Source organism: Aethina tumida, chromosome 3, assembly GCF_024364675.1.
Source record: "Aethina tumida isolate Nest 87 chromosome 3, icAetTumi1.1, whole genome shotgun sequence".
Lineage (NCBI taxonomy): Eukaryota > Metazoa > Arthropoda > Insecta > Coleoptera > Nitidulidae > Aethina > Aethina tumida.
Window position 1 is genome coordinate 3,603,999 of NC_065437.1, and position 22,779 is coordinate 3,626,777.

Genomic DNA, 22,779 nt, shown 5'->3' on the forward strand with positions numbered 1-22,779 from the left:
TAAATAACTGATGTCTCAAAAACTAGATCTGATAGACGAAGTCCAATGTAAATTGCCTTTCTAATTTATCTCAACAATGTGTATATTTAACAAATTTGTGTTTAAAATCAAGTCAACTGTTTATCTTTTAGTTTAAATCTGAATAACAAATTTATATTTATTTATAATTAATCTCTTTGGAATTTTTACTAGTTTTATAAATTAATAATAGTCATTGATCAGTCATTTGCTTATTTTCTTATCGTGGTTTGTATAGGCCAGGAAGGTACACTACTACAAGAAATTTCCAATAATTCTTCTCCATAGATATGAAAAATCACACAGGTCAACAAAATTATTTCCATTAAATTCCTAATTCCATTAGATTTCGTTTACCAGCTCTAGTTCTTGAAAGAAGTAGAAAACCTCCTTCTAACTTTGTGGAAAGGGTTTATCCAACAAACATTGCATTTCACTTTGGAAGACCAAGATAAATCTTGATGGCAAACACTTAATCATCAATATGACTGCTATTTTTGTCCACTAAATATCAAAGGTATAAATAGATATATCTTAATCTAGATTTAGATTAGACGTTATTTTAAAGAAATACCCAGTTCATCCGTCAGGAATCTTCCTGTTCTAGTCTAAAATGATACAGACACATCAAATTACAACGAAGGAAGAGGCTTTAAAGCAGATTTAACAAATTTTCCATGTTTTAGAGAGAAGTGAACTATTTTTTTCCTGCAAATTTCTTTCGATAAAGCTACTAACGTCACAAGTACTCCGCCTTCTAACAACTGAAATGATAAAAAACTGATGTCTCAAAAACTAGATCTGATAGACGAAGTCCAATGTAAATTGCCTTTCTAATTTGTCTCCACAATGTGTATATTTAACAAATTTGTGTTTAAAATCAAGTCAACTATTTATCTTTTAGTTTAAATCTGAATAACAAATTTATATTTATTTATAATTAATCTCTTTGGAATTTTTACTAGTTTTATAAATTAATAATAGTCATTGATCAGTCATTTGCTTATTTTCTTATCGTGGTTTGTATAGGCCAGGAAAGTACACTACTACAAGAAATTTCCAATAATTCTTCTCCATAGATATGAAAAATCACACAGGTCAACAAAATTATTTCCATTAAATTCCTAATTCCATTAGATTTTGTTTACCAGCTCTAGTTCTTGAAAGAAGTAGAAAACCTCCTTCTAACTTTGTAGAAAGGGTTTATCCAACAAACATTGCACTTCACTTTGGAAGACCAAGATAAATCTTGATGGCAAACACTTAATCATCAATATGACTGCTATTTTTGTCCACTAAATATCAAAGGTATAAATAGATATATCTTAATCTAGATTTAGATTAGACGTTATTTTAAAGAAATACCCAGTTCATCCGTCAGGAATCTTCCTGTTCTAGTCTAAAATGATACAGACACATCAATTTACAACGAAGGAAGAGGCTTTAAAGCAGATTTAACAAATTTTCCATGTTTTAGAGAGAAGTGAACTATTTTTTTCCTGCAAATTTCTTTCGATAAAGCTACTGACATCACCAATACTCCGTCCTCTAAGAACTGAAATGATAAATAACTGATGTCTCAAAAACTAGATCTGTTAGACGAAGTCTAATATAAATTGCCTTTCTAATTTGTCTCAGCAATGTATATATCTAACAAACTTGTGTTTAAAATCAAGTCAACTGTTTATCTTTTGGTTTAAATCAGAATAACAAATTTATATTTATTTATAATTAATCTCTTTGGAATTTTTACTAGTTTTATAAATTAATAATAGTCATTGATCAGTCATTTGCTTATTTTCTTATCGTGGTTTGTATAGGCCAGGAAAGTACACTACTACAAGAAATTTCCAATAATTCTTCTCCATAGATATGAAAAATCACACAGGTCAACAAAATTATTTCCATTAAATTCCTAATTCCATTAGATTTTGTTTACCAGCTCTAGTTCTTGAAAGAAGTAGAAAACCTCCTTCTAACTTTGTAGAAAGGGTTTATCCAACAAACATTGCACTTCACTTTGGAAGACCAAGATAAATCTTGATGGCAAACACTTAATCATCAATATGACTGCTATTTTTGTCCACTAAATATCAAAGGTATAAATAGATATATCTTAATCTAGATTTAGATTAGACGTTATTTTAAAGAAATACCCAGTTCATCCGTCAGGAATCTTCCTGTTCTAGTCTAAAATGATACAGACACATCAAATTACAACGAAGGAAGAGGCTTTAAAGCAGATTTAACAAATTTTCAATGTTTTAGAGAGAAGTGAACTATTTTTTTCCTGCAAATTTCTTTCGATAAAGCTACTAACGTCACAAGTACTCCGCCTTCTAACAACTGAAATGATAAAAAACTGATGTCTCAAAAACTAGATCTGATAGACGAAGTCCAATGTAAATTGCCTTTCTAATTTGTCTCCACAATGTGTATATTTAACAAATTTGTGTTTAAAATCAAGTCAACTGTTTATCTTTTAGTTTAAATCAGAATAACAAATTTATATTTATTTATAATTAATCTCTTTGGAATTTTTACTAGTTTTATAAATTAATAATAGTCATTGATCAGTCATTTGCTTATTTTCTTTTCGTGGTTTGTATAGGTCAGGAAGGTACACAACTACAAGAAATTTCCAATAATTCTACTCCATAGATATGAAAAATCACACAGGTCAACAAAATTATTTCCATTAAATTCCTAATTCCATTAGATTTTGTTTACCAGCTCTAGTTCTTGAAAGAAGTAGAAAACCTCCTTCTAACTTTGTAGAAAGGGTTTATCCAACAAACATTGCACTTCACTTTGGAAGACCAAGATAAATCTTGATGGCAAACACTTAATCATCAATATGACTGCTATTTTTGTCCACTAAATATCAAAGGTATAAATAGATATATCTTAATCTAGATTTAGATTAGACGTTATTTTAAAGAAATACCCAGTTCATCCGTCAGGAATCTTCCTGTTCTAGTCTAAAATGATACAGACACATCAAATTACAACGAAGGAAGAGGCTTTAAAGCAGATTTAACAAATTTTCCATGTTTTAGAGAGAAGTGAACTATTTTTTTCCTGCAAATTTCTTTCGATAAAGCTACTGACATCACCAATACTCCGTCCTCTAAGAACTGAAATGATAAATAACTGATGTCTCAAAAACTAGATCTGTTAGACGAAGTCTAATATAAATTGCCTTTCTAATTTGTCTCAGCAATGTATATATCTAACAAACTTGTGTTTAAAATCAAGTCAACTGTTTATCTTTTGGTTTAAATCAGAATAACAAATTTATATTTATTTATAATTAATCTCTTTGGAATTTTTACTAGTTTTATAAATTAATAATAGTCATTGATCAGTCATTTGCTTATTTTCTTATCGTGGTTTGTATAGGCCAGGAAAGTACACTACTACAAGAAATTTCCAATAATTCTTCTCCATAGATATGAAAAATCACACAGGTCAACAAAATTATTTCCATTAAATTCCTAATTCCATTAGATTTTGTTTACCAGCTCTAGTTCTTGAAAGAAGTAGAAAACCTCCTTCTAACTTTGTAGAAAGGGTTTATCCAACAAACATTGCACTTCACTTTGGAAGACCAAGATAAATCTTGATGGCAAACACTTAATCATCAATATGACTGCTATTTTTGTCCACTAAATATCAAAGGTATAAATAGATATATCTTAATCTAGATTTAGATTAGACGTCATTCTGAAGAAATACCCAGTTCATCCTTCAGAAATCTTCCTGTTCTAGTAGAAGATGATACAGACACATCAAATTACAACGAAGGAAAAGGCTTTAAAGCAGATTTAACAATTTTTCCACGTTTTAGAGAAAAGTGTACTAATTTTATCCTGCAAATTTTCTTCGATAAAGCTACTGACGTCACTATTGCTCTTGAAGTCCGAACTAATGTCTCAAAAACTAAATGTGACGACTTTGGATTGTGTTCCAGAAATTTATCCAAGAACACTCGGTACCAAAATAGTCGTTGGACTGTGTCACCTATAAATGAATATTTAAATTTGTGCCGTGTTACAAAATATTTTTGTTTGCACCCATTTGAAATTCAAATAGATCGGGATTGTCTTGAATATTCATTGGAATTTAGTTTTAAAATAGAAACAAATTAAAGTGCTCAATACTCAATATAGCTTAGAGCTGATCGGTTTATTCCCTGCGTCCCATATTCTTGTTTCTAAGCCGTTGGTTTCGCAACGGCTACAGTCTGAATACCATTAACAAACTTTAGGTGTGTTGCAATAACCTAGATGGACTTATCAAAATGGAAATTCAAATAACCCCCACAATATTGATATTTACTTAATTAATTCCCTAAACAGGAATTGGCGACAATAACGTGAAAATTACGTTTATGTTGGCAAAGATTATCGTCAAATTGATTTTGTCTCGAAAGAGATTAGTAGGAACATGTATCTGGCTAATTTATTTTAGTACAAATCGATTTCTGGCTTAGCGGAGTCGCATGTACCATCCATAAATATTCTAATGTAGTTTCCAAGAGGGAGAGGATTGAAGGAAACCTAATTGTACGATTGAATAGAGGGGCCAAAATAAAATGGAAAGTCGTTCAGATTTACAATTAAGAATAAATAAAAGTTTTTATCGAGGTTCGGTAAGACGTTATCCTTGTTGGTATGGAAAAAAATACATCTTTTTGTTCGCATCCGCAATAAAACCTTTAAAACATAATGCCTTCGGACATTTTAAGGACAGAGTAGCTGGGTGTTAAGAGCAACATAAAGTGGGGTACTTTATAATCATTATCTGAGACGCTGGCGGACTGGGCAATTTTACTTATTCACAGGATGGGCGCGCTGTTTATCTTTGTCTTCATCTTAGCACTTTCAAGAGCTTAAATGACGTAAACAAGTGTTTATTCCTTTCTCTAAAAATACTTATACGATTTCTAGCTTTAGATTTAATGGCTTACTTATGAATTTACTGCGGACTACGCTAATGGTTCCACGTCACTGTTCAAATGATAATAAAGGCGACAATATTCTTTACGACGTTTTATTGTTCTGGACGCACTCATATATTTTCTCTTATTTACCGCGACATTTTTAAGCATCACAATCTTAACGACTTGTTCTTGAAAGTTACGACATTTGTCTTCAAAGATTAGATTAAGTTATGTTAGGTTAGATCAGATCGGGTTCCATATTTCACTCTTACAATATGATGACCCAAGAAACTCTTGCTCAACTTATTTGGTTAGGTTGGGTTAAAGCTCATGTCAAGTAAGGTTGGGGTTTTTAGTCCTACATTTCCTGTTATCAATGCCAACCATTTTAAACTTCACGACCTAACCAAAAGTTGTTATAAAAATCTTTAAAACAAATTCTGTCTTATTTATTGGATTAGGTTGGGTTAGGATTAGTTAGGGCATTTTCTGTTATTTACCACCACATTTATAAACATCACTATTTAAAAAAGTATTATTCCTGAATATTACTTCCTTATTCCTCCAAGTCAATTGAGTATTAATTATTTGATTAGGTTGGGTAAAAGTTTAAGATGAGGTTTTCCAGTTCCACATTTTCTGTTACTTACCACAGCAGTCTTAAACTTCACCATCTAACCAAATGTTGTTGAAAATGTTGCTACATTTGTCTTTAAACTAAATTCTATTTTAATTATTGGATTAGGTTGGATAAGAACACGATGTGTCAAGTAAGATTGAAGTTTCTAGATCTATATTTCCTGTTATTTTTCAGAACATTTTGAAACTTTACCATCTAACCAATCGTTATTTTTAGAAATTACCACAAATATCTTTCAAATAAATTCACTTTTATTTATTTAATTAGACTGGGTTAGGGTAGCTTGTGATAATTAAGATTAGGTTTTTTAATTATGTATTTCCAGTTATTTACAAACCACATTTATAAACATCACTATTTAAAAAAGCATTGTTCCAGAAAGTTACTTTATTATTCCTCCAAGTATTAATTATTTGGTTAGGTTGGGTAAAAGCATATTGGGTCAGCTAAAGATGAGATTTTCCAGTTTCACATTTTCTGTTACTTACCACACCATTCTTAAATTTCACGATCTAACCAACTGTTGTTGAAAATGTTGCTACATTTGTCTTTAAACTAAATTCTATATTAATTATTGGATTAGGTTGGATAAGAGCACCATGTGTCAAGTAAGATTGAAGTTTCTAGACCTACATTTCCTGTTATTTATCAGAACATTTTGAAACTTTTTCCATCTAACCAATTGTTATTTCTAGAAGTTACCACAAATGTATTTCAAATAAATTCACTTTTATTTATTTAATTAGGCTGGGTTAGGGCAGCTTGTGATAATTAAGATTAGGTTGTTTAATTATGTATTTTCTGTTATTTACCATCACATTTATAAGCATCACTATTTAAAAAGGTATTGTTCCTGAAAGTTACTTCATTATCCCTCCAAGTCAATTCAGTATTAATTATTTGGTTAGGTTGGGTAAAAGCATACTGTGTCAGCTAAGATGAGGTTTTCCAGTTCCACATTTGCTGTTACTTACCGCACCATTCTTAAACTTCACGATCTAACCAACTGTTGTTGAAAATGTTGCTACATTTGTCTTTTAACTAAATTCTATTTTAATTATTGGATTAGGTTGGATAAGAGCACCATGTGTCAAGTCAGATTGAAGTTTCTAGACCTAAATTTCCAGTTATTTATCAGAACATTTTGAAACTTTACCATCTAGCCAATTGCTATTTTTAGAAGTTACCACAAATGTATTTCAAATAAATTCACTTTTATTTATTTAATTAGACTGGGTTAGGGTAACTTGTGATAATTAAGATTAGGTTGTTTAATTATGTATTTCCTTTTATTTACAAACCACATTTATAAACATCACTATTTAAAAAAGCATTGTTCCTGAAAGTTACTTCATTATTCCTCCAAGTATTAATTATTTGGTTAGGTTGGGTAAAAGCATACTGTGTCATCTAAAGATGAGATTTTCCAGTTCCACATTTTCTGTTACTTACCACACCATTCTTAAACTTCACGATCTAACCAACTGTTGTTGACCATGTTGCTACATTTGTCTTTTAACTAAATTCTATTTTAATTAGTGGATTAGGTTGGATAAGAGCACCATGTGTCAAGTAGGATTGAAGTTTCTAGACCTAAATTTCCAGTTATTTATCAGAACATTTTGAAACTTTACCATCTAGCCAATTGCTATTTTTAGAAGTTACCACAAATGTATTTCAAATAAATTCACTTTTATTTATTTAATTAGACTGGGTTAGGGTAACTTGTGATAATTAAGATTAGGTTGTTTAATTATGTATTTCCTTTTATTTACAAACCACATTTATAAACATCACTATTTAAAAAAGCATTGTTCCTGAAAGTTACTTCATTATTCCTCCAAGTATTAATTATTTGGTTAAGTTAGGTAAAAGCATACTGTGTCAGCTAAGATGAGGTTTTCCAGTTCCACATGTTCTGTTACTTACCACACCATTCTTAAACTTCACGATCTAACCAACTGTTGTTGAAAATGTTGCTACATTTGTCTTTTAACTAAATTCTATTTTAATTAGTGGATTAGGTTGGATAAGAGCACCATGTGTCAAGTAAGATTGAAGTTTCTAGAACTAAATTTCCAGTTATTTATCAGAACATTTTGAAACTTTACCATCTAGCCAATTGTTATTTTTAGAAGTTACCACAAATATATTTCAAATAAATTCACTTTCATTTATTTAATTAGACTGGGTTAGGATAGCTTGTGATAATTAAGATTAGGTTGTTTAATTATGTATTTCCTGTTATTTACAAATCACATTTATAAACATCACTATTTAAAAAAGCATTGTTCCTGAAAGTTACTTCATTATTCCTCCAAGTATTAATTATTTGGTTAGGTTGGGTAAAAGCATACTGTGTCATCTAAAGATGAGATTTTCCAGTTCCACATTTTCTGTTACTTACCACACCATTCTTAAACTTCACGATCTAACCAACTGTTGTTGAAAATGTTGCTACATTTGTCTTTTAACTAAATTCTATTTTAATTATTGGATTAGGTTGGATAAGAGCACCATGTGTCAAGTAAGATTGAAATTTCTAGACCTAAATTTCCAGTTATTTATCAGAACATTTTGAAACTTTACCATCTAGCAAATTGTTATTTTTAGAAGTTACCACAAATGTATTTCAAATAAATTCACTTTTATTTATTTAATTAGACTGGGTTAGGGTAGCTTGTGATAATTAAGATTTGGTTGTTTAATTATGTATTTCCTGTTATTTATAAACATCACTATTTAAAAAAGCATTGTTCCTGAAAGTTACTTCATTATTCCTCCAAGTATTAATTATTTGGTTAGGTTGGGTAAAAACATACTGTGTCATCTAAAGATGAGATTTTCTAGTTCCACATTTTCTGTTACTTACCACACCATTCTTAAACTTCACGATCTAACCAACTGTTGTTGAAAATGTTGCTACATTTGTCTTTTAACTAAACTCTATTTTAATTATTGGATTAGGTTGGATAAGAGCACCATGTGTCAAGTAAGATTGAAATTTCTAGACCTAAATTTCCAGTTATTTATCAGAACATTTTGAAACTTTACCATCTAGCAAATTGTTATTTTTAGAAGTTACCACAAATGTATTTCAAATAAATTCACTTTTATTTATTTAATTAGACTGGGTTAGGGTAGCTTGTGATAATTAAGATTAAGTTGTTTAATTATGTATTTCCAGTTATTTACAAACCACATTTATAAACATCACTATTTAAAAAAGCATTGGTCCAGAAAGTTACTTCATTATTCCTCCAAGTATTAATTATTTGGTTAGGTTGGGTAAAAGCATATTGGGTCAGCTAAAGATGAGATTTTCCAGTTCCACATTTTCTGTTACTTACCACACCATTCTTAAACTTCACGATCTAACCAACTGTTGTTGAAAATGTTGCTACATTTGTCTTTTAACTAAATTCTATTTTAATTATTGGATTAGGTTGGATAAGAGCACCATGTGTCAAGTAGGATTGAAGTTTCTAGACCTAAATTTCCAGTTATTTATCAGAACATTTTGAAACTTTACCATCTAGCCAATTGTTATTTTTAGAAGTTACAACAAATGTATTTCAAATAAATTCACTTTTATTTATTTAATTAGACTGGGTTAGGGTAGCTTGTGATAATTAAGATTAGGTTGTTTAATTATGTATTTCCTGTTATTTACAAATCACATTTATAAACATCACTATTTAAAAAAGCATTGTTCCTGAAAGTTACTTCATTATTCCTCCAAGTATTAATTATTTGGTTAGGTTGGGTAAAAGCATACTGTGTCATCTAAAGATGAAATTTTCCAGTTCCACATTTTCTGTTACTTACCACACCATTCTTAAACTTCACGATCTAACCAACTGTTGTTGAAAATGTTGCTACATTTGTCTTTTAACTAAATTCTACTTTAATTAGTGGATTAGGTTGGATAAGAGCACCATGTGTCAAGTAAGATTGAAGTTTCTAGACCTAAATTTCCAGTTATTTATCAGAACATTTTTAAACTTTACCATCTAGCCAATTGTTATTTTTAGAAGTTACCACAAATGTATTTCAAATAAATTCACTTTTATTTATTTAATTAGACTGGGTTAGGGTAGCTTGTGATAATTAAGATTAGGTTGTTTAATTATGTATTTCCTGTTATTTACAAATCACATTTATAAACATCACTATTTAAAAAAGCATTGTTCCTGAAAGTTACTTCATTATTCCTCCAAGTATTAATTATTTGGTTAGGTTGGGTAAAAGCATACTGTGTCATCTAAAGATGAGATTTTCCAGTTCCACATTTTCTGTTACTTACCACACCATTCTTAAACTTCACGATCTAACCAACTGTTGTTGAAAATGTTGCTACATTTGTCTTTTAACTAAATTCTATTTTAATTAGTGGATTAGGTTGTATAAGAGCACCATGTGTCAAGTAAGATTGAAGTTTCTAGACCTAAATTTCCAGTTATTTATCAGAACATTTTGAAACTTTACCATCTAGCCAATTGTTATTTTTAGAAGTTACCACAAATGTATTTCAAATAAATTCACTTTTATTTATTTAATTAGACTGGGTTAGGGTAGCTTGTGATAATTAAGATTAGTTTGTTTAATTATGTATTTCTTGTTATTTACAAACCACATTTATAAACATCACTATTTAAAAAAGCATTGTTCCAGAAAGTTACTTCATTATTCCTCCAAGTATTAATTATTTGGTTAGGTTGGGTAAAAGCATACTGTGTCATCTAAAGATGAGATTTTTCAGTTCCACATTTTCTGTTACTTACCACACCATTCTTAAACTTCACGATCTAACCAACTGTTGTTGAAAATGTTGCTACATTTGTCTTTTAACTAAACTCTATTTTAATTATTGGATTAGGTTGGATAAGAGCACCATGTGTCAAGTAAGATTGAAATTTCTAGACCTAAATTTCCAGTTATTTATCAGAACATTTTGAAACTTTACCATCTAGCAAATTGTTATTTTTAGAAGTTACCACAAATGTATTTCAAATAAATTTACTTTTATTTATTTAATTAGACTGGGTTAGGGTAGCTTGTGATAATTAAGATTAGGTTGTTTAATTATGTATTTCCAGTTATTTACAAACCACATTTATAAACATCACTATTTAAAAAAGCATTGGTCCAGAAAGTTACTTCATTATTCCTCCAAGTATTAATTATTTGGTTAGGTTGGGTAAAAGCATATTGGGTCAGCTAAAGATGAGATTTTCCAGTTCCACATTTTCTGTTACTTACCACACCATTCTTAAACTTCACGATCTAACCAACTGTTGTTGAAAATTTTGCTACATTTGTCTTTTAACTAAATTCTATTTTAATTATTGGATTAGGTTGGATAAGAGCACCATGTGTCAAGTAGGATTGAAGTTTCTAGACCTAAATTTCCAGTTATTTATCAGAACATTTTGAAACTTTACCATCTAGCCAATTGCTATTTTTAGAAGTTACCACAAATGTATTTCAAATAAATTCACTTTTATTTATTTAATTAGACTGGGTTAGGGTAGCTTGTGATAATTAAGATTTGGTTGTTTAATTATGTATGTCATCTAAAGATGAGATTTTCTAGTTCCACATTTTCTGTTACTTACCACACCATTCTTAAACTTCACGATCTAACCAACTGTTGTTGAAAATGTTGCTACATTTGTCTTTTAACTAAATTCTATTTTAATTATTGGATTAGGTTGGATAAGAGCACCATGTGTCAAGTAAGATTGAAGTTTCTAGACCTAAATTTCCAGTTATTTATCAGAACATTTTGAAACTTTACCATCTAGCCAATTGTCATTCATTTATTCATTATTCCTCCAAGTATTAATTATTTGGTTAGGTTGGGTAAAAGCATGTTGTGTCATTGCTACATTTGTCTTTAAACTAAATTCTATATTAATTATTGGATTAGGTTGGATAGGAGCACCATGTGTCAAGTAAGATTGAGAATGTTGTCACATTTGTCTTCAATTCAAAGTAGTCAATTGTTGTTCTTAAAAGTTTCAACAGTCATAACATTGTTAAACATCAGCATCTGACAAATCTGGTTCCTCTAAACAGGAATTCTATTTTAAATATTTGTTTTGATTATGCTGTTTTAAATTAAATTATGTTATGTTAATTTAATTATTATTATAGAAAATAGTTACGTTAAATAAATTAATGTTAAATATTTTTGTTGTCATATAAATTTACATATCTAACAGAATAGTGTTGAGTTAATTCCATATAACAGGAAATTAATATTAATATGTGGTTATTAACAATATGTATTTATAGAAAATTCTTCAATTATATAATTAAATACACAAATTTGCATTATAATTACATAATAATTTAATTAATAATAACAATTTCAGTTAATATAGTACAATAACAGCCAACCAAATATTCCTTGATACATTTTATTAAATACAAACTGACATAAAAATAAAATGTAACACACTATCATAATTGCAATTCAAATTGTGTGTTGGCAGATTGAATTTAACGCCTTAGGCCGCCCGTTCCGAAAGTTACTATCACACATAGGTACGGAATATTAAAAATTTTAATTTTAAGACCGCCCAATAAAATTTCGGTGAGCATTCTTCATTCCGTACATGTGAACAGGAGATGAGGGAAGTCCGCAGTTCGCCTCCCTTTAATCATGTATTTAATATCTCGGGCACGTGGTTTTGCTTTAATATGGAATTTCCATAGTCGAGATTCCTTTCGCTTTACATGCTTCTTTACCATAACTTCCCTGGTTGGGTTTGCTTTGTCTATTACCTAATATTGATCTGGTATTGGGTCGAACTTTTGTGTTGGGACCTCATAAATTATTTCCTATTTTTGTTTGTTTGAGTATTACAAGTTAAATTCGTTTCATAAAGGCAAAAATATTTCAATTGTCAAAACAAAAATAAACTTATTATTTATCAAATAACTATATATCATACATTGGGGGGGTTATTATTATGTAAAATGTATTGAAATATTTTCAATCCAAAGTTCATAATGTTCTGTGAATTATTGAAACTCAACAATAGAGGCAGTAAATGCAGTTATAAAGTAAACACACAAAATCCGAAATAAAACACATACATCGGATTTTAATAATAATAATGCAATCGAAAATATGTCGACGTATAATAAAATTGGGGTGTGTTTTTGAGAACGATAATACTATTTGTTTATGATTTACTGCGACACTGTATAAATCGACAAATTTTAATTTCATTCGGATCACGAACACGTAATTAATCTTTTATTTGCAGCAGTTTTACTGTGAATTGAAAGCATTTTTATGTAAATTTGAATAGGAGTTTTTTTTTTCCAAATCCACAGTTCTATCACATTCAGTTCCGTACTGGTTCGATCACATACGTGTAATAAATTCAGCCAGAGAGGAACTTTAATGCATATTTTATCGATCACAACTACGTCTATAAAATCCGGGATGGGGCGGCAGGAAAACGGAACAGGTGGCTTAATTTATGTTAATGAAAAAGGAATATTACGAGTGTTCGGTAATTAATATGCTAATTCGCAATAATTTAACATAAATGAACAATATTGTCGTTGAATTAGCGATTTGCTGCATGTTAATTTATTCGGAATTTTGACTAAATTAATTCAGGTTTGTTAAATTGTACGTACAATAAACAATGAATTGTTTCGGCCAACATTACAATATATAGACATAAAAATTATATATGTATTTGTGCTACATTTCCAACTCAGGTTGGCACAAATTTTTGGCGCAATTTTTGTTACTTAAAAGCTTGTGACGTCACCAAATCTATCGAAATAAATATTTACGTTAACAGGATAATTCCAATATTTTAGATACATGTTAAAAATCAATATACATTTTATTTAGATTTTGTATATATCAGTAAAAATACAAAAATATACAATGAACTAAAGAATACAAAAGAAATAAAATGTAATTTAATTAGAACATTTAACATATAATTTCAATTTCTTCAATTATTTCTTTCAATTCAAAATATTAGAGCACTAGTGACGTCACTAGCTTTCACTACAATTTGTTTGCGCATTCACAATGTTTAAACATTTATTAAACATCAATATTATATTTTTTTATTGTATTTTAAAGGTTACTTTACTGATTAATTAAAAAAAATTAAGTAGTACCTGTAAAAAATAGATCTGACAGTGGATAAAATAAATTACTTTTAATACAGTCAACTTATTCTTAGAATTTGTTTAATAGTAATTAATTATTGGATTTGTTGCGCATTCGCCATTTTTAACAACTGTTGTAAAAATGGTGGATGCGACACAAAAAACTTAATTAAAATATTCAAATGAATTAGGATAAGATATTTGAAAACGTAAAACTAATTGTCTTTTAGATGTAGTTGTCATTATATAATTTGTTTGCGCATTCACGATGTTTAAACATGTATTTAACATCAAAATCATATTTTTTATAGTATTTTAAAGGTTATTTTGCTGATTAATTAAAAAAATTTAAATAGTACCTGTTAAAAATGGATCTAACAGTAGATAAAATAAATTACTTTTAATATAATCAACTTATTCTTAGAATTTGGTTAATAGTAATTAATTATTGGATTTGTTGCGCATTCACCATTTTTAACAACAGTTGTAAAAAAGGTGGATGAGACCAAAAAAACTTAATAAAAATATTCAAATGAATTAGGATAAGATATTTGAAAACAAAAAATTAATTGCTTTTTGGATGTAGTTGTAATTATACAATTTGTTTGAGCATTCACGATGTTTAAACATTTATTAAACATCAAAATCATATTTTTTATAGTATTTTAAAGGTTACTTTACTGATAATTAAAAAAATTTAAATAGTACCTGTTAAAAATGGATCTAACAGTGGATAAAATAAATTACTTTTAATATAATCAACTTATTCTTAGAATTTGTTTCATAGTAATTAATTATTGGATTTGTTGCGCATTCGCCATTTTTAACAACTCTTGTAAAAATGGTGGATGCGAAACAAAAATCTTAATTAAAATATTCAAATGAATTAGGATAAGATATTTGGAAAAATAAAATTAATTGCCTTTTGGATGTAGTTGTAATTATACAATTTGTTTGCGCATTGACGATGTTTAAACATTTATTTAACATCAAAATCATATTTTTTATAGTATTTTAAATGTTACTTTACAGATTAATTAAAAAAATTTAAATAATACCTGTTAAAAATGGATCTAACGGTGGATAAAATAAATTACTTTTAATATAATCCACTTAGTCTTAGAATTTGTTTAATAGTAATTATTTATTGGGTTCGTTGCGCATTCGCCATTTTTAACAACAGTTGTAAAAATGGTGGATGCGAAACAATAAACTTAATTAAAATATTCAAATGAATTAGGATAAGATATTTGAAAACATCAAATTAATTGCCTTTTGAATGTAGTTGTAATTATACAATTTGTTTGAGCATTCACGATGTTTAAACATTTATTAAACATCAAAATCATATTTTTTATAGTATTTTAAAGGTTACTTTACTGATTAATTAAAAAATTTTAAATAGTACCTGTTATAAATGGATCTAACAGTGGATAAAATAAATTACTTTTAATATAATCAACTTATTCTTAGAATTTGTTTCATAGTAATTAATTATTGGATTGGTTTCGCATTCGCCATTTTTAACAACTATTGTAAAAATGGTGGATGCGAAACAAAAATCTTAATTAAAATATTCAAATGAATTAGGATAAGATATTTGGAAAAATAAAATTAATTGCCTTTTGGATGTAGTTGTAATTATACAATTTGTTTGAGCATTCGCGATGTTTAAACATTTATTAAACATTAAAATCATATTTTTTATATTATTTTAAAGGTTACTTCACTGATTAATTAAAAAAATTTAAATAGTACCTGTTATAAATGGATCTGGACAGTGGATAAAATAAATTACTTGTAATAAAATCAACTTATTCTTAGAATTTATTTAATTGTAATTAATTACATATGTATAAATGTCAATATAAATTAATTAATCTTAACTTTACAGTTACAAAAATATACAGTGAACCAAAGAACAGAAAATAAATAAAATGTAAATTGAATTAGAAACATTATCTGTATCGAAATTGAATGAATTTCTTCTATTATCACATTTATTAGGTCAATTTCTTATGATAAAATGTCTTAAGGAGCACTAGTGACGTCACTAGCTTTATTGAATGAGAGATGTATTAGTAAGAAAGAATAGAGTTAATATAAATTAATGCCATAAATTTTATATATTTTAGTAAAATTACTAAATTATACAGAGAAGTAAGAGAACAGAAAAAGGTAAAATATAATTAAATTAAATATAATTACCTTTATTGAAATTGTATGAACCTCTTCTTCTACCACAATTATTATAAGTAGCAAGTATTGTGCCAATAAAAAGTTTTAATGAGCACTAGTCACGTCAGAAGTTTCGAAAGAAAGTGCATTTATAAAAAAAATACTCCGAGTACGTGTAAAAGTCACTTTAGATAAGGGTTATTTTAATATTGAATTTATAATTGTGCCCATCATAAACATGATATTGTGTACTTTAAAAATTACAACTAAAGGGGCAGAAAGAAAAATAAAAGGTAATTAAATTAAAAAATATATGTATTGATATTGGATGAACGTTCCGTTCGTGTAAAAACGTCATAACATTTCGATTTAGCGACGGATTTCATATAAGGATCGCAACAACGGCTCCACGTTGATAACTAGGTTATTGGAAACAAAACCGATAGGAGCCGTGTACGAGTAAATGTTTTTACTTTGGATATTATTCTCCCGGTAAATGTATTTTTCATTACGCGATGGGGATGTCAAAGGAATTCAATTACTTTATGCATCGAGTATCACTCTCTAAAGAGAAAAATTGGAAATGATTTCCCTTGGGGAAACAAACCAATATTTTTTGGGCGGTAAATTCCGGGAGTTTTGTCAAACGTGAACGGAGTGCAACTCCGGTTCTCACTACTCGATTTATGTACTTTAATGTTTGTTAAGGAAACTTTGGCGGTTTCCGCAGATCCAGTTTACCATTGCCATCCAAACTTCCATCAGGTAAACTATCTAATTCAATTTTTTTGCCTTATCTATTGTTGTCAATAGCAAAATAAATTATCCTACAGCTTTATTGGTTTGATTTGAATGTGTACTTGTGCCTCTTCTTTTGCTGTTACATAATGTTGTTCATTTTATGAAGCACCCACTGATAAATTACAACTTCTAATTTAAGACATTCATTTGAGAGTTCGCGGTAAAATAGGAAAATAAATTATTCCGGCTACATTTATTGCGTCCCTGAAGTTATATTTCGAATGCTTTGATAAGAGACACATTTACATGTTGAATTATTTAAAAACCATGATCAAAGTCGTTTTGGCTTAGCAATGTATACAGAGATATAAGGGACGTATTAAAAATATTTGAATGATTAAATATTCAAGGAAATATATGAAGTGCAACGTAGGTAATGTGGCATCAATTTGCGAAGCTTCTTGTCTTAATCATCATTTTTGTGGCCGTGCATAATTAATAAGAGCGGTGGCGAAACTTACCGAAAACTTTAGCACGGACCATTTTAATATTAAACAAAAATATAACAATGGACTCTTTCCTTATTGTTTCTTTCTTTTCTGTTGCAGGCTCCTCCATTCTCGTGGCCGAAGCTATGATGATCAACGTGGCGTTTTTAATACTTGTACGTTTGCGGTAACAAAGAAACTAAATCCTAACAGCGAACTAAGTCATTAAAAAAAACACTCACACACACACACAATCAAATGTATTGTATATAAGATTTGTAAATAATTTAAAGAGACGCTAAGTATCATAAAATGTAGTCATAATTTTATGATGAAAACTGTTTTATACTATTTATGATTTGTAAATTTTCATATTTTATTAATATATTGTATGTCTGAGATGGTTTGTGTCAATGAAACGGCTTCTCTAAACTGTAAAATAAATTCGTGCTGATTCTCTCTCGAATAGTTTAATTCTAAAGTTCTTTTATGTGTCACTGTATTAAACAATTAACTAATAAGTGACTCTAGTCAAATATATATATATATATATATGTATGAATATAAATAGGTGTTAATTTCATTGATGCAAATCAGTGTATAGAAAATTCTTTTTTAAAAGGGTAAGACATTGTGATAATTTCAGAAAGTGTAAATAGAAATGAATGAAGGAAGAAACAATAAAATTATATTTAAAGTCTGTGTAAAGTATAGTTAATTTATTAGGAATACGTAAATGTATAGCATTCTAAAAAATAAACGACTTCTGTAAATACTCAAAACGTTTTATTGTATATCGTCTATGAAATCTGAAACAGACTTTTATTTCTACGAACATATTGCATATATTTATAGTTTTTACAAATAAATTGGTTTTTTAAGACTTTTAATAAAAAAATAACACTGTACAATCATTTATAAAACATTGATAACAGCAGATATATTATGGAAGGCTATTTGTTAACATGAACTGTAGTAAATTTATCAATACTAAAAATAGTAGTGTATTGGGTGTAATATTATAAAATATATTGTTGTATTATGTATAACATATTTGTTACCCAATGTAAAACCTGAGCTAAAATAAATAAAATTGTTTAAAATCTTTGTTTTTCTTTTTCAATCGAGGTAAGTTTATTTTTAGCACCTTTTCTGTTACTCAAGTGTTTTAAAGAGTGACACTAGTGACGTCAATAGCTTTACTGAATAAAATATATATATTTAAAAGAAAAAGTTAAAGCATTTCATGAGTGTAAAACCCAATATAAATTAAAAGTTTTTTTGTTATATCCCGAGTTAATAAATTTGTGTAAATATAGTATGTAGTAAATTAAAGTAAAATTAAGTTATATTTTAAAATATATTTAACAGCCATTTTGGTACCATCAATTATTCAACTAGAAAGTTGGTTGGATAAAACGTGGATTATCTTTACAAGCAAAAATAGAAGAAACATTTGTATTGAAATTTAATGAACTTCCTCTAATATAACAATTATTAGCAACATGTCTGTTGGTGAAAAGCACCAGTGACGTGTCCAAATCTTCATCGAAGATATAATATATTTGTTAGAAATTGTTTTTCTTGAGTTAACAACTTTGTCCAAATATAGTATTTGGTATATTACAAGCAAAATTGAGTAAGGTAAGTTTGATAATATATTTATATATTTTAAAAAGTCAACAGCCATATGGTACCAACAATTTTTCAACTAAGAAGTTTAGGTTTCTGCTGAAACCGTTTAGTTCCTGCTGGATAGCACTGTCAGTAGCCTTATCTTCACAAGCAAATATAGAAGAAATATTTGTATTGAAATTTAATGAACTTTCTCTAATATAACAATTATTTGGACCATTTATGTTGGTGAAAAGTTTTAAGAAGAATCAGAGACGCCCAAAGCTTTATCGAAGACAATATTTATTTGTAAAAAACTGTTTTTCTTGAGTTAAAAACTTTGTTTAAATATAGTATTTGGTATATTACAAGTAAAATTGAGTAAGGTAAGTTTGATAATATATTTATATATTTTAAAAAGTCAACAGCCATATGGTACCAACAATTTTTCAACTAAGAAGTTTAGGTTTCTGCTGAAACCGTTTAGTTCCTGCTGGATAGCACTGTCAGTAGCCTTATCTTCACAAGCAAATATAGAAGAAATATTTGTATTGAAATTTAATGAACTTTCTCTAATATAACAATTATTTGGACCATTTATGTTGGTGAAAAGTTTTAAGAAGAATCAGAGACGCCCAAAGCTTTATCGAAGACAATATTTATTTGTAAAAAACTGTTTTTCTTGAGTTAACAACTTTGTTTAAATATAGTATTTGGTATATTACAAGTAAAATTGAGTAAGGTAAGTTTGATAATATATTTATATATTTTAAAAAGTCAACAGCCATATGGTACCAACAATTTTTCAACTAAGAAGTTTAGGTTTCTGCTGAAACCGTTTAGTTCCTGCTGGATAGCACTGTCAGTAGCCTTATCTTCACAAGCAAATATAGAAGAAATATTTGTATTGAAATTTAATGAACTTTCTCTAATATAACAATTATTAGGAACATTTATGTTGGTGAAAAGTTTTAAGAAGAATCAGAGACGCCCAAAGCTTTATCGAAGACAATATTTATTTGTAAAAAACTGTTTTTCTTGAGTTAACAACTTTGTTTAAATATAGTATTTGGTATATTACAAGTAAAATTGAGTAAAGTAAGTTTGATAATATATTTATATATTTTAAAAAATCAACAGCCATCTGGTACCAACAATTTTTCAACTAAGAAGTTTAGGTTTCTGCTGAAATCGTTTAGTTCCTGCTGGATAGCACTGTCAATAGCCTTATCTTCACAAGCAAATATTGAAGAAATATTTGTATTGAAATTTAATGAACTTTCTCTAATATAACAATTATTAGGACCATTTATGTTGGTGAAAAGTTTTAAGAAGAATCAGTGGCGCCCAAAGCTTTATTGAAGACAATATTTATTTGTAAAAAACTGACTTTCTTGAGTTAACAACTTTGTCTAAATATAGTATTTGGTATATTACAAGTAAAATTGAGTAAAGTAAGTTTGATAATATATTTATATATTTTAAAAAATCAACAGCCATCTGGTACCAACAATTTTTCAACTAAGAAGTTTAGGTTTCTGCTGAAATCGTTTAGTTCCTGCTGGATAGCACTGTCAGTAGCTTTATCTTTACAAGCAAATATAGAAGAAACATTTGTATTGAAATTTAGTGAACTTCCTCTAATATAACAATTATTAGCACGATGTCTGTTGGTGAAAAGTTTTAAGAAGCACCAGTGACGTCCAAATGTTATCGAAGACAATATATATTTGTGAGGAACTGTTTTTCTTGAGTTAACAACTTTGTCTAAATATAGTATTTGGTATATTACAAGTAAAATTGAGTAAGGTAAGTTTGATAATATATTTATATATTTTAAAAGGTCAACAGCCATCTGGTACCAACAATTTTTCAACTAAGAAGTTTAGGTTTCTGCTGAAACCGTTTAGTTCCTGCTGGATAGCACTGTCAGTAGCCTTATCTTCACAAGCAAATATAGAAGAAATATTTGTATTGAAATTTATTGAACTTCCTCTAATATAACAATTATTAGGACCATTTATGTTGGTGAAAAGTTTTAAGAAGAATCATAGACGCCCAAAGCTTTATCGAAGACAATATTTATTTGTAAGAAACTGTTTTTCTTAAGTTAACAACTTTGTCTGAATATAGTATTTGCTATATTACAAGTAAAATTAAGTAAGGTAAGTTTGATAATATATTTATATATTTTAAAAGGTCAACAGCCATTTGGTACCAACAATTGTTCAACTAAGATGTTTAGCTTCCTGCTGATGGATAAAACGTAGAGAAATGTTAAGTCTAAGTTATATATCATTGTCAGTAGCTTTATATCTACAAGAAAAATGGGCACAAGTGACGTCAGTAGTTTTATCGAATTAAAGATCATGTTCAATAATCAATTTTTATCTTCTACTTACTGATTTAACTTTATAACGAGATTTTTATTTTAATTTAAACACTACCTCGTAGATTTAATATTATAAAAGAATTATATTCAGTTTAAGCTAATTAATTTCAAAAGTAGCGTTTTATTTCCCAGACAAGATTAAATAGCAGTTTAAAATTATTTACAAGACAGATCAACGTAATTAGGCAGTTTGAAATTAGATGCTGTTTCAATCAAATCTGAGCAGACTTCACTAATGACACACTTGTTTAGCTTTAATAAATTTCACAATTTTTTCCCCAACAATTCTTTTAAATAAGTATTTTTGTGTACTTTTAAATAAATACTTATGAACATTGTTTTATAACATAGAAAATTACGAAATTCTGGTTAATTTGGTACTCAAAGCAAATTTATGATTATGTGCATAAATATTGCATAACAGTCCGAAATTACTTCCCGAACAATTAATATTGTTTATAGGTAGCAAACCATTTAATTTAAATTTTATGTTCCAATTTTGTTTTATTATATTTCGCCGGCAACGTTTCCATTAAGTTTATTCTGGTTCCGGACGTAATATAGGAAATCCTGCATATGCGAAACAATTTCACAACTGACTGATAACGTAAAAAAAATAAATGGTTTCCAGAGTGTTAAGGCCGGCTTTAAAAGTTTCGGACGAATGTTTTCAATTTATTATTAAACCTGTGTAAACACTTTCGAAGTTGTTTTATTGTTTAATACACCGAATATTATTTATTTAAATACACTGCGGTCGAAAATGATTCACCGTGCCGTGACTTTGAAGTATTTTAAACATTCAGGACGTCACTGGTAAAGCTAAATAACATTAGAAAAGACTTAAAATTGGGAATCAGGAATGAGGTTAACTTTCCCCAAAGAACACCCCTGGGTGCCATCCATGTAGTACAAAATTTACCAGCATTTTAAGGAAGAAAATAAAGTACAATATTACCTCAGAAAGTAATTTTTTCGGTCAATAACTCCCCATAATATTTTTTGAAATAAACATCCTAGATTGTTATTTCATAGACCCCATATAAGGGTAAATATTTGTACTGACAAAGTGTCCCGTCATCAATTTTAGAGTGATCATGTCATTCTCAAAATCTGTTTTCTATTTGGATTAAATTTTCCATCGTAATGTATTTTATGGATCGCTTTCCTTTGTTTAGTGTGTAAATCGATCCCCGTTGGATAAGCCAGTAATTGAGTCTGCAAGTTCATTTGAGACCGGAATTTAGATGGAAAGCTCCTAAAACATCAACATGGAAATCTTTGAAAATTATTAATATATTTTGAACCAACAATTTGTTCCAATGTATGTAAATCTTATAATCGTCTTGTTCATAAATGGAACTGAAACTTTATTTGTCATGACGTCGGACTATAATTAATCTTCGTCAGTTTGGTGTTTGGCTTCCTTTTCAAGAAGTTCAAAATGAATCGTGTAAATTCTATAATTATAATTAATTAACGTGAATACCAATAGAAAACTACACACTTCATAATGTATTTTTAATTTCAAACTACCCAACTGGTACTTCAGTTTTATTTATTTATTTGTAAGTAGGGTTACTATATAATTACTAAAGTATTTATTATA

The 22,779-nt window shown here is 28.5% G+C and overlaps 1 protein-coding gene across 1 annotated transcript in view; it reads left to right on the plus strand.

Moving 5' to 3' along the window:
* Positions 1–18,269, plus strand: part of LOC109601936 (uncharacterized) — a 158,601-nt gene extending 140,332 nt beyond the window's left edge. The window contains exon 6 of the mRNA XM_049965595.1: positions 17,285–18,269. Coding sequence (XP_049821552.1) covers positions 17,285–17,355 — 71 coding nt within the window. The 3' untranslated portion in view covers positions 17,356–18,269. The remainder of the gene's footprint in view (positions 1–17,284) is intronic.
* Positions 18,270–22,779: the final 4,510 nt, after the last annotated feature.